Source organism: Bos mutus, chromosome 22 (genome assembly GCF_027580195.1).
Source record: "Bos mutus isolate GX-2022 chromosome 22, NWIPB_WYAK_1.1, whole genome shotgun sequence".
Classification (NCBI taxonomy): Eukaryota; Metazoa; Chordata; class Mammalia; order Artiodactyla; family Bovidae; genus Bos; species Bos mutus.
In genome coordinates this window covers 67,172,390-67,185,137 of record NC_091638.1, presented here as the reverse complement: position 1 = coordinate 67,185,137, position 12,748 = coordinate 67,172,390, and the positions used below count along the sequence as shown (strand labels likewise).

At 59.5% G+C, this 12,748-nt stretch overlaps 1 protein-coding gene across 2 annotated transcripts; it reads left to right on the top strand.

Annotated features, from left to right (window-relative positions):
• Positions 1–881: 881 nt before the first annotated feature.
• ACTN3 (actinin alpha 3) lies at positions 882–12,629 on the top strand. 2 transcript variants are annotated; one of them, XM_005903532.3, is made up of 21 exons: positions 883–1,054; positions 4,484–4,598; positions 4,775–4,894; positions 5,188–5,274; positions 5,354–5,441; positions 5,920–5,998; positions 6,080–6,161; positions 6,895–6,980; positions 7,282–7,374; positions 7,809–8,039; positions 8,164–8,311; positions 8,731–8,881; positions 9,401–9,509; positions 9,605–9,745; positions 10,008–10,190; positions 10,642–10,776; positions 10,867–11,046; positions 11,308–11,454; positions 11,551–11,616; positions 12,096–12,254; positions 12,341–12,629. In XM_005903532.3, the coding sequence occupies exons 1-21, from the start codon at positions 908–910 to the stop codon at positions 12,497–12,499; spliced, it is 2,706 nt and encodes a 901-aa protein (XP_005903594.1). In that variant the 5' UTR covers positions 883–907; the 3' UTR covers positions 12,500–12,629. The 2 variants fall into 2 exon arrangements, with proteins under 2 accessions (XP_070215805.1, XP_005903594.1); XM_070359704.1 differs by having other exon boundaries at positions 882–1,054; positions 11,308–11,616.
• The last annotated feature ends 119 nt before the right edge of the window (positions 12,630–12,748 follow it).

The following is a 12,748-nucleotide window of genomic DNA, read 5'->3' as shown; positions in this document are numbered from 1 at the left end:
TAGTACCCCGCCGCTTCCGTATTGAGGCAGGGATAGTGGCAAACGGACGTCTGCTACAACCAATAGAAGCTCGGAAGGGGCTCGTGAGCGTTCCGGTTTACTGGGCGGGCCCACAGGTACGGAGATGTGATTGGACGGCCGAACGAACCAAAGAGATGCTTGGAATCTCATTGGCGCTGGAGCCGGGTAGAGCGCTGGTATAGCCCCGCCCCTCCCGCGGACGTCCAGCCCGCCCGCGGCCACCGGGCAAGCTGGCAGAGGTGGCCAGCAAGCCAGGATTGAGTTGCAGCCTTGGTGGCGTCGGGGATTCCCGGCTCAGCACATTCCCCCTCTTCCCTCAGTAGCCCCGATATTAATAGCCCTGCCTCGGCCCATCCAGCTGGCTTGGAATCCCTCTTCATGCTCGAGTTGTCTCCCTTCATCACCCCAGAAAACATTCAAAACAGCTCGGCGCTTCGGTGTTTCTGACTGTGAAATGGGAATAGTGGTCCCTGTTTCCCACCAGCGCGGCTCAGGAAAAGGGTCAGGAGGAGGTCCAAAAGGCAGCTTCTAGAGCGATCTGCAACCACGATTATTCTCGTCATCTTCATTGTACACATAGGGAAAGAGACTCAGAAAGGGCCCGTGGCTTTCTCAAAGTCAACACAGCGCCCAAGCGGCGGAGCCAGAACGCGAATCCCGGATCTCCGCCACGGGATTCATCCCAGAGCCTCAAAATTCGGCAGTCTCTTAGCCCCAGGCCAAACTTCTGCCTGGTCCCGACCCGAGCGCCCTCGCCCGGATCCGGCCCCACCCTCCTCCCCCATATTTAGCGCGAATCCGATCCGGGGCTGGGCCGGGCGCTACTTAACGCGGCCCCCGTGTTCTGGAGCGCGCCGAGCAGAGCGGAGCCAGGAGCCCGAACAAGATGATGATGGTTCTGCAGCCCGAGGGTCTGGGGACCGGGGAGGGGCCCTTCGCGGGCGGCCGTGGGGGCGGCGAATACATGGAACAGGAGGAGGACTGGGACCGCGACCTGCTGTTGGACCCGGCCTGGGAGAAGCAGCAGCGGAAAGTGAGTGCTAGCCCATTTCCCGATGGCAAAACTGAGGCCTGAGAAGCCAGGCGGTTTGTTCTTGGCATCTCAGTAGGTCAGGGGCAAAAGCCTGTCTTACCCTCAGTGCCACTTCCTAGCCCGGGCTCTGGCCATCAATCCTCTGCTGTCCACCAGAGCCCGATGAGAGAGCTCGGGACCCTCATGAGGGGTTTAGGATGACAAGAAAGATTTCTGGGATCCCCACCCCCGCAAGGGTTCATTCACCTGGGCCCATTTTTGCTAAAGAATATGGTTTGGGTAAAGCCCTGGGGATCCAAGTTTGGGTGGGGTGGGGTCGGGAAAAATCAACCTTTCTCCACACACCGCCCCCCTTTTCTGAAATATTCCCAGACCCCACCTGAGGACATGCAGCTAGGCAACTAGTGGACTTAAGAGTATGGGGGAAGTGGTAACCATCCCAGACTTCCTACCCACCCTCGCTATATTCTGTCCAGCGTGATGTCCATGGCCACTCTATCCCAATTGTCAGGTGAGGAAACTGAGGCTGAGGTAGGACCCACATCATATACTGTCTGAAAACAGTCCCCCTCCCTAGGCAACCTGGGGGTCTTTGCCCATTGCTTGTCCCTCCCCCATTCTTTCCCAAGATACCCCTCCCCACTCCAGGGGCCCTGAATCTGCTGAAAAGGCCACAAGGTCGGGAAGGAGGGGAGCCCTGGCTTCCCTTTTGCGGTAGGTAACCTGACTCTCAGGCCAGATGGACACTTTGTGCTGAGGCAGCGCCTTGGAGGAGCTGAAAGGGCAGCTGCTACCCAGGTCCAGCCTTGTAGGGCACTCAGGCCTCCCCTCCCCAATCTATTTTCACTCCTAGACTTTCCCAGATGGAGGGGGCATGACACCTGGGGACCCAGAAGAGAAAGTGATCTGGGCCTGGAGTGAGGAAACGCTGGGGAGTGGCAGGCTGGGGGTAGGGGGGTACTGTGAGGTCATTAGACTCATCACTTGCCAACGGTGTGTGACCGCAGGAAAGGGCGGGGAACAGGGGTGCTTGGTGGAATTTGCAGGATTTAGAGAATCCCGGATTTAGAATCAGAGCACTTCCTCTGAGTTAGATGACAGGAGGTGACCCCAGGGGCTGGGAGGCTCAGCTGACTCGGCTAGGGTGCGCCGGGTGATCCGCCTCCCCCCAGGCTCCTTCTGCACCTGTCTCCAAGCAGGGCTGTGGTCCTCGGGTCCAGCAGTCTCCCAGTGATGTCATCCCTGCCCCTGGCTCCCGCTGCCACCTGCTCTGCAACTCCTCTCCCCACCCCACCCCCATCCACCCAGGACTCTCCCAGATCCAGGCTCACAGGCTCCTCTTAAGACACAGGCTAGTCTGTACCTCGCTTTCATCAAAGTATCAGGAACATCCTTCCAACCCAACTTACAGCCACCCACTTCATCCACTTACTCAGTGATTGCACCCGTGTAGACACTCTGTAAATTCATTAGTGTTCCCTGAAGTTGGATAATCCAGTTGTTTCTCATCCAGCAGTGTTTATTACAATGTAATGAACATCTCTGTGCTCAAATTTAGCCCCGCCCCATCCCTGCTTTTCCCCCATATCTTAGAGCACTCCTGTCTCCTCCCGTCTGACACCAGAGTCCTCTTTATTCAGCCTCATTTGAAAACAGTTGTTTAATATTTCTTAGGGAGGTCCTGGTATGTGCCAGGCACTGTGTCAGGTGTCAGAAATTCAGCAGGGGATGAAATAAAGCCCCTGCTTCAGAGAGCTTAGAGTCTAGCAAGGACAAATGTTTCCATCTCACCCCCTCGCTCCTGACCCGTCCCACTCACTGACACCCTCCCTCACCCCGGTCTCAGTCGCCACCTCCTCACTTCTCCCTTCTGCTCTGCCAAGCCATTCTCTGCAACAAGAATGAACTTTCTAAAACACAGTTCTGCCCCTCTCCCTCCCTGTTGCCCTCAGGATCAAGTTCACACTCCCTGGCTTAACACTCAAGATGGTGCATGACCTGGCCTCTGCCGCCCCTCCGGCCCGCCTCTCACCATTTATACCCCAACATCCCCAGAGCGGTGCCCAGATAGCTGTGGCCCTACAATCCTAGCAACTGTTGCTTATCACCAAGCCCTTGCGGCTATCCCTGCCTGGAATGCCCTTGCCCGTCCTTCCCTGTCTGAGTAACTCCTGCTCTTCCATCACAGTTCTGATCTGTTACTCACTTTCCCCAAGAGGTTTGAAGAACACCTCCCCTAAGCTCCTCAATGCTAGTCTCTCCTAGCACTTCGCAGGCCCACAGGACTCTTTGATTGCCTGTAAGTTCCTTTAGGGTAGGAACCAAATCTCATTAAAAGTCATGTTTGTCCTCTGAGGGAATCTGCTTCCATCACTATGGAGGCCTCGCCCAGACCTGCCTTTCGCCCTGCCCTGTCTGGACCAGAGCATCTGAGACTCCAGGATCTACAGAGAATCCAACAGCACTCTCCTGTGCTCGGGGTGGCATCAATCAGTGCTCAGCACCCACTTATACACCTGAGGGAAAGAATTCCAAATAACTTCCTTGGGGTGTCTGCTTTGGAGGGGGGATGGGAGGGGGAAATGCTTTGAATTCCAGGATCCTGCAAGATCAGGGGAGGAAGAACCTGAGACATCATTGACTCTGAACTGTAATTGTACAGAGAGACTGAGCCCAGGAGAGGGCGAGGGGCACATCCCAGGTCACAGTAGCTCAGTTGGGGTGGGAGTCCGAGTATGGATTCTACCAAGGACTGCCAGCTGAGGGCAGAATCCGGGGCCTGAGGCCTTGGGAGGTTGTAGAAACTTGTATACCAGGCTCTAAAGCACTGCCATCCCCCAAAGGCACACAGCATATATCACCCCTCCCATCTCAGACAGAGGCTGAGGCTGAAGCACGCCCTGGCCGGAGAGGGCGGATAGTCTCCTCCAGAAACCAGGTCAGGCTGTGCCTCAGTGTCCCGCTGTTCCTCGAGGGCCTGCAAAGCTCCGGCAGCCTCATGGTCTGCTTGGGGGCCAATTCACAATAGCCTTAGGAGGTCGGTGGGGCTGAGACGATAATAACACAGATGCACAGTCCCTCAGACAAAACCCACCAAGCCATCTGTGCTGCGACCTGGAATGTTTCCGATTTTAGTAAGGCAGTGTCCCTGGTGTCTCAGGGGGCCCCACACTGGCTGGAGACTGGCCAAAGCTGTTGTTGTCCTGGCAGCATCCACACTGGGATCTGAATGGGACCCAGACCCCATTTCTCCCCATTTTCAGGAGAATTAAAGCTCAGAGAGGGACAGGGGCTGGCCCCAGATGCACAGCAAGTGAGTGGCTGAGCTGGAACTTGCATCCAGGGCCTCGGGCTCTGAGATCTACCCTGACCAAGGAGCCAGAGCCCTGTCCTCAGCACTAGGGTCTGAGTACTGTCCTCTGCCCCCAGACCTTCACTGCCTGGTGCAACTCACACCTGCGCAAGGCTGGCACCCAGATCGAGAACATCGAGGAGGATTTCCGCAATGGCCTCAAACTCATGTTGCTCCTGGAGGTTATTTCAGGTGAGGGGTGCAAATCAGCGCACAGGGACCCCAGGACCCAGGGGAACCCAGAGAGCTGGGGGAGCAGTGCCAGCCGAGTGCTGGAGGGGATGTGCTGAGGGAGGGGGAAGTTTGAGGACCGTGTCTTCAGCTTCCTCTTGTGACCTTTGACCCTTGACCTCTCCTCTCACACCCAGGAGAGAGGCTGCCCAGACCAGACAAAGGCAAGATGCGCTTCCACAAGATCGCCAATGTCAACAAGGCCCTGGATTTCATTGCCAGCAAGGGGGTGAAGCTGGTGTCCATCGGTGCTGAAGGTGAGGAGGTGGCAGGAGGTGGCAGGTGGGGCTGGGGCGCGGTTCCTCATCTCAACCACAGGGACAACTATCTGCACCTCACAGGAGCAACTGTAAGGAGCAAAGGTACCCACAGTGCTGGCCCTGGCACCCAGGAGGTGTTCAGTGAATCCTTTTGAAGTAAAATGATTGAGCATCTACCAAGTCGGTGCCAGCCTTGAAATGCAGACAAGGGGCCAGAGGGCAGGGCAAGGGGGAGGGGGGCTGAGGCCTGGTGGTCAGGTGGAGCATGTCCCCACCCCCCCACCCCGCAGAGATTGTTGACGGGAACCTGAAGATGACCCTGGGCATGATCTGGACCATCATCCTTCGCTTTGCCATCCAGGACATCTCCGTGGAAGGTGAGTGGTGGGGAGGTGGGGAGGATGAGGACTGGCCCCAACCCCTCCCCAACCAACACTCACCCCCATCCCTGCCCAGAAACCTCGGCCAAGGAAGGCTTGCTCCTGTGGTGTCAGCGGAAGACGGCGCCGTACCGCAACGTCAACGTGCAGAACTTCCACACCAGGTCCGCCCTCCAGCCAGCATGTGGGGCCTCTGCTGGGGTCTGGGCCAGAGAGCTGGAGTCTGGCCCCGGAGAGCCAGGGAGGGGAGAGGTCACAGCCAAGCTCCTGCAGCAGCGTCTGAGAATGGCAGGACTCAGTCAATGCTGAACTGAATCCAGGAGGGTGAGGGGGAATTCCTGGAGGAGGGAGCACCGGAGACATCCCAGGAAGGGTGTTCCAGCCAGAGGGAGCCTTGTGAGCAAAGACCCAGAGGCCAAAAATTCCTAGAAAGTGGTGTAGCGTAAGCCCAGGGTAAGGGAATCATGATGAGCTTGGAGGAAATGGTCCATGGCTGGTAATCAGGGCCTTAAATGCCAAGCAAGGAATTAGAACCTGACTCCATTTCACAGATGAGGCCATCCATATAGGAGGGCTCCTGGGACCAGGGTAGGGCAGGGCCCTGGCCTGAACCCAGGCCTGACCCCCCTTCTCTCTGTCCAGCTGGAAGGATGGGCTGGCCCTCTGTGCTCTCATCCACCGACACCGCCCCGACCTCATTGACTATGCCAAACTGCGCAAGGTAGGCCCCCCTAGTCCCAGCCCCGAATCCCCAGTCTCTGTCCCAGATGACCTTTCACCTCTCTCCCCTCACACCACCTAGGACGACCCCATCGGCAACTTGAACACCGCCTTTGAGGTGGCCGAGAAGTACCTGGACATCCCTAAGATGCTGGATGCAGAAGGTGAGAGTAAGCCTCACCCGGGCGAGGACTCCACTTCCACACCAGGCAGCACTGTCCCACCTCCACCCCTTTGTCCCTGCTCCTCCCTCCTCCCGGGATGCTCCGCCCCACCCCTCCCCCTGCTCCCTGGGCAGAACCCTTCCTGCCAACAGTTCCCCTTCTCCAGGAGCCCTTATCTGGTCCCCTGTCCCTCTCATCCAGTGGAACCAGCCTCTCCCGCCTTGGCCCTTATGTAATGGCTCTACCCTCACATCCCAGTTACCTGGGTCACTTGGTGACATGATAGTCACTCATGCTGGGAGCTCCTTTGAGGGGAGTCCTGCCTCCTGTCCCTGTGCCCATAAAGGCTTTAGTAGTTGAACCAGCAAACCTTTTCTGGTACTGTGCCTGGTACCCTGGATGTGAACTTGGAGGAAAGCCAGCCAGCCAGCCAGCCAGAGGCATGGCCTGTTTAGAGACAGCAGGCAGTGGACACTGGCGGTTCATGAGGGCTACAGGGTCTGCTCACTTAGCCACACCTTGATACTGTCCTCACCCCACCGAGGAGGAGGTCGCTGGAGCCTGGGGTGATCCGAGAAGGCTCCAGGGAAGAGCTGGCTTTGGGGCAGCTGGTGGCCATGATTAGATGTCTCTGCCCCTTCCCATCCCGAGGGAGCTCTCTGCCTGGGTGGGCGCATGAGCCCACTCCCCACCCCTGGCTTTGCCCAACTGACACCTGGCTGCCATTCCGCAGACATTGTGAACACCCCAAAGCCTGATGAGAAGGCCATCATGACCTATGTCTCCTGCTTCTACCACGCCTTCGCCGGGGCAGAGCAGGTAATGGGCTCAACAGTTGCCACCTGGGCTGGGCGTGTGGCCCAGGGGCCCACCCTTGGCAGCCCCTCAACATTTGGAGGTGCCAGGCCCCACTGGGGCACCACTGTCCCAGCTGCACACACTTGACCCCTGGGGCACTCAGGCACAGAAGCCTCTGGCCTGGAAGCTCCCTCCTCACCCTACAAGGCATGAGGCCTTCATCCTCTCGGTTTGCATGGACTCAGGGTTTAGAGGTTTAGAGGGAGTCTGGGTCGGGGGTGTCCTGTTTTAATACCAGCTTTTCTGCCCATTCCCACCAAAGGCAGAGACAGCCGCCAACAGGATCTGCAAAGTGCTGGCCGTGAACCAGGAGAACGAGAAGCTGATGGAGGAATATGAAAAGCTGGCCAGTGAGGTAAGACAGGCCACAGAGGCCTCCCCCTCCCGCCCTTGCTCCCCCATCCCAGCCCTGCTGTTCCTCCCATCCCAGCTGACCCCCAGCCTGGACTGCAGAGCCCACCTCTCCTCAGAGTAGCCTTGGCCTCCTCCAGCCTCCTCCTGCCATCTTTACCCACCTCCTGCCCCCTTCTGCCCATCCAGGCTCCTGCCATCCACTCATTCATCCATTCAGTCACTCATCTCTAGACAGTCTCACGGCCCTTTGCTCTGGGCCAACTACGCTGGCCCCTGGACTCAGAATATAACCATCCTGCTCCTTCTCTGACTACTGGGGACCCCTTCTCTGCTCAAGGCCCAGCCTGTTGGCCACAGCCTGGGCGTGGCTAGAGACAGGCAAGGTGAGCAGGCCCGCTCAGCCCTCTGTGCTCTGCCCCTGCCTGGACCCCTTAGCTGCTGGAATGGATCCGCCGGACCGTGCCGTGGCTGGAGAACCGCGTGGGCGAGCCCAGCATGAGCGCCATGCAGCGCAAGCTGGAAGACTTCCGGGACTACCGGCGCCTGCACAAGCCGCCCCGCGTGCAGGAGAAGTGCCAGCTGGAGATTAACTTCAACACGCTGCAGACCAAGCTGCGGCTGAGCCACCGGCCAGCCTTCATGCCATCTGAGGGCAAGCTGGTCTCGGTGAGCCGGGGCACGGGGGCAGAGGGGGACCCCCGGCCCTGCCTACATCCCCTTGGACTCTCTGTTCCCATCTGTATAATGGGTGAACCATGATGGAGGGCGCCTCTCTCTGCTTGGCCTGCAGGACATCGCCAACGCATGGCGGGGCCTGGAGCAGGCAGAGAAGGGCTATGAGGATTGGCTGCTCTCCGAGATCCGGCGCCTACAGCGGCTGCAGCACCTGGCGGAGAAGTTCCAGCAGAAGGCCTCCCTGCATGAAGCCTGGACCCGGGGTAGGTGGCTCTGGGGCCTGAATGTGTCCTGTGCAGATTGCGGGGAGCCTGGTGGGAGGGGGACGGGGTCCTGGTAGAAGGCACAGGTCAGGGGTAGGGGTTCTGCAAGGAAGCTGGAGACCTGTTTTCTAGTCCCTTCTGGTATTTGCAATCAAATAATACCGGAAGGGAACCAAGGGCCACTCCAGATCATGTAAGCTCAAGGACCCTGACGTCACGCAGGAGCCATGCCCTGGAACAGGAGCGTCCCTTCACTTTATCTCATTGGCGTCTCAGAGCAGACCCCTAGGTGTAGGCTGGGCAGGAATGATCACCTACGTTCACGGATGGGGAATCTCCAGTGTCACACACGGGGTTCGGACCCCCTGCTCCTGCGTATCCGTCCCTGGGTGACGCAAGCCGGGCTTCTCTCCATGCAGGAAAGGAGGACATGCTGAGCCAGAGGGACTACGAGACGGCTTCGCTGCAGGAGGTGCGGGCCTTGCTGCGGCGCCACGAGGCCTTCGAGAGCGACCTGGCGGCGCACCAGGACCGCGTGGAGCACATCGCTGCGCTGGCCCAGGAGCTCAAGTAGGCATGGAGTCTGCTGGGCCCACCCAGGGCAGGGAACGACACCCCTCGGCCTCAAGCCCCGCCCCTCGGCCTCAAGCCCCGCCCCTGCTCCCAAAGCCCTCCAGACCTTTCACTCTTTAATAACCCTACCTTGGTACCCCTGTCCTTCCCAGCACCACTTGCTCTGCCCTCCTCCTGTAACCCTGTCCCCTAAGCTGGCGTCTCCTTGCAGCTTTGGGCCGGCCAGGCCTTCACCATAGCCTTGGCCTCCTGCCACGTCCTTCCTGTAAACCTGTCCCGGAAACTCCAGGCCCTGCCCCTCCTCCCAAACTTTTCCAGGGACTGGAGCTGAGGACCCCCTTCTCCTAGGCACGCACTGAGAAGGCCCTGCTCTAGGAAAGCCCTGTTTCACCCCCATCTACCCTGGCTCCTTTATGCCTTCACCACCCCTGGGCCCAGAGTCCTACCTGAAGGGACAGTCAGGCAGAAATCTGGGCTGGAATCTGGCTCCGCGAACAACCCCCTTCCCATTCCCAGTGAGCTGGACTACCACGAGGCAGCCTCGGTGAACAGCCGCTGCCAGGCCATCTGTGACCAGTGGGACAACCTGGGCACGCTGACCCAGAAGAGGCGGGATGCACTGGAGGTGAAGCTGGGGACCCGGAGGTGAAGGCTGGACGCTGGAGGAGGGTGAGGGGCCTGCTGGGCGGGCTGCTAACTGGCCATCCCTGTGGCCCCCAGCGGATGGAGAAGCTCCTGGAGACCATCGATCAGCTACAGCTGGAGTTTGCCCGGCGGGCAGCGCCCTTCAACAACTGGCTGGACGGCGCCGTGGAGGACCTGCAGGACGTGTGGCTGGTGCACTCGGTGGAGGAGACCCAGGTGGGTGCGGGGGCTCCAGGTGTGCCAGGGTTGGATGGGATGACAAGGAAGTGGCCTGTCTTCTGTCGGCCACCCCTTTGGGCTCCTGGGGAATGGGGGGCCAGAGAAGAAGCCCAGCTCTAGAGTGCCAGGAGTCAGGAGGCCTGGGTTCTCTGGCCAGTGCTGCCCTGGCCCCCGGTGAATGGCCCAGAGCCCCTGGCCATCCTTTGTTGCCTGCGGGAGGTAGGGGCGCTGATTGATGCTTCCTGCCTGTCGTCCCCAGAGCTTGGTGACAGCACACGACCAGTTCAAGGCAACACTGCCCGAGGCCGACCGAGAGAGGGGTGCCATCCTGGGCATCCAGGGTGAGATCCAGAAGATCTGCCAAACGTACGGACTGCGGCCCAGCTCCACCAACCCCTACATCGCCCTCACCCCGCAGGACATCAACACCAAGTGGGACACGGTCAGTGCCGCCAGTGGCCTTTCCCCGCCTCCCTCCTGCTCAGACACCTTCTAAACCACCCTGAGAATCTCAGGTGTCTGAGACACAGAGGATCAAGTCCGCCTCCGGATCTGTGGTCTGCCACAGACTGTACGTGGCATTGGACAGGTCCCCTTGCCTGACTTGGCCCTCTCTGTAAAATGGCCGTAACAGCATTTTCCTGTTGGGCCTGATTGAAGCAGAATTAGATCTGGTGTGGGGGCCAGATTGTTGTACAGAACAATCTAAGTTTGTTAAGAGTGTCGGCATGGGCCCTCATTTACAGCCAGGAAATGAGCAGAGAGAGGCTGAGTGACCTGCTCAGAGCTTGCCCCCTCCGCAGAGCCCCAGGCTCAGAGTAAGGAGCCCTGTGAGGGGCTGGAGCCCTCCCCTCACTCCTGAGCTGCCCCTGACACCACCACCCTCCCTCCAGGTCCGAAAGCTGGTACCCAGCCGTGACCAGATGCTGCAGGAGGAGCTGACGCGGCAGCAGGTGAACGAGAGGCTCCGGCGGCAGTTTGCAGCCCAGGCCAACGCCATCGGGCCCTGGATCCAGGGGAAGGTGGAGGTAAGGCTTGGATCAGGGAGCCAACCTGGGAGACGGGGGCCGGGGGCCACCAGGGGCTGGAAGCCTTCATCCTGCCCGGTCCCCCTGTAGGAAGTGGGGCGCCTAGCCGCGGGGATGGCCGGCTCTCTGGAGGAGCAGATGGCGGGCCTGCGGCAGCAGGAGCAGAATATCATCAACTACAAGAGCAACATCGACCGGCTGGAGGGAGACCACCAGCTGCTGCAGGAGAGTCTGGTGTTTGACAACAAGCACACGGTCTACAGCATGGAGGTGGGACCACGCCGCTTAGGACCGAGGGGAAGGCGGTGCTGTGGGCAAGCCTGGGGCGGCCATGGCTGGTTGATCAATACGTAATAAATCATCAAACTTTATGGCAGGAAGGGCCGCTGGGTGTCACTCAGTGGACCCTCCCGATGGGGTCCAGCAAGGGGGAGGACTTGCCCGGGGTCAGACGGTGAATTGGGGGTGGAGCCAGAGCTCGTGGCCAGGCACTGGCCGCCCACTGACCCGGCCTGTCTCCTGCTTTCATAGCACATCCGCGTGGGCTGGGAGCAGCTGCTCACCTCCATCGCACGCACCATCAACGAGGTGGAGAACCAGGTACTGACCCGAGACGCCAAGGGCCTGAGTCAGGAGCAGCTCAACGAGTTCCGGGCATCTTTCAACCACTTTGACCGGGTCAGCAGGGGCCTCGCCCTGTGGGGTGGTGGACTTGGGGGCTGGCTGGGAGGCGGAGATCGGGGCCAGAGCCTGACATCTGCTCCCCAACTACAGAAGCGGAATGGCATGATGGAGCCTGATGACTTCCGGGCCTGCCTCATCTCCATGGGCTATGACCTGGTAAGTGTCCTCCAGCTCTGTCCAGGGGTTCCCTCCGTGGCCCTTCCTACATATTGATCACCCACTGTGTCCCTCCCACCTTCACATCTTCATTTCCTCCTCATCCACCTCCTGGGGCTGGGGAGAATTATCCCATTTCCTAGGGGGGCACCTAACAAAAGTTCAAAGAGGTAAATTAATTTGGAGCTGGTTCTGTGTGACTCCAGAGCCTGAGCTTGCAACATGTCCACCTCAGAGAGAGAGCACTACAGGGGTGTGGGGAAGAGGTCAGGACCAGCAGGAGCAGGGCATTGCCATGGGCAGGAAGCAGAGTTCTGCCCAGTGGAAAGGATTTCCCAGAGTCAGAGCTAAGGCTGCAGTGGACTGTCTACGGAAAAAGGGGGCTGCCTTGTCACAGGGGTCGTCAAGCCAGGGGGACACCAGGAACCCTCCTGGCTTAAGCACCGCCCGGGCACGGTGCCCGGCCTTTAACCCTGCAGGGGGAGGTGGAGTTCGCTCGCATCATGACCATGGTGGACCCCAACGCAGCTGGGGTTGTGACCTTCCAAGCCTTCATCGACTTTATGACCCGAGAGACAGCCGAGACGGACACGGCTGAGCAGGTTGTGGCCTCGTTCAAGATCCTGGCAGGAGACAAGGTGAGTCCCTGGCGGGGGTCGGGGGAGCTGGTGCGTGGAGGGTAGGGACTGGGACCTGGGGGCCCTCAAACCCTCTTCTCCCCCAGAACTACATCACCGCCGAGGAGCTACGGCGGGAACTCCCGGCGGAGCAGGCTGAGTACTGCATCCGCCGCATGGCGCCCTACAAGGGGGCTGGGGCTCCAGCTGGAGCCCTGGACTACGTGGCCTTCTCCAGTGCCCTCTACGGGGAGAGTGACCTCTGACCTTGACCCCAGAGCTTCCCTACTCAAGTCCGGAGAGAGGGTGCTCCCTCTGGCTGATCCCACCCATCCCTTGGAGCCATGGCCACAGAGCCGAGTGTTTCTCAATAAAGATCCATCGTGGGCCCCTCTCCATCTCCGATTGATTCCTAAGGCAGAAGCTTGGGCCCTCAGGTTTTTGAGCAGGATCAGCTGCCCCACGTTGACCCTCCAGGGGTTCCCCAGCACCCCTCCTGGCCCTCAGGGTCTGAG

Excerpts from the sequence above, each read along its gene's own strand:
- ACTN3 (XM_070359704.1), top strand. The coding sequence starts at position 908 with ATGATGATGGTTCTGCAGCCCGAGGGTCTGGGGACCGGGGAGGGGCCC. Across the intron at positions 11,047-11,307 it reads ACACGGTCTACAGCATGGAG|CACATCCGCGTGGGCTGGGA; the intron begins GTGGGACCACGC and ends CTGCTTTCATAG. Across the intron at positions 11,617-12,095 it reads TCTCCATGGGCTATGACCTG|GGGGAGGTGGAGTTCGCTCG; the intron begins GTAAGTGTCCTC and ends TTAACCCTGCAG.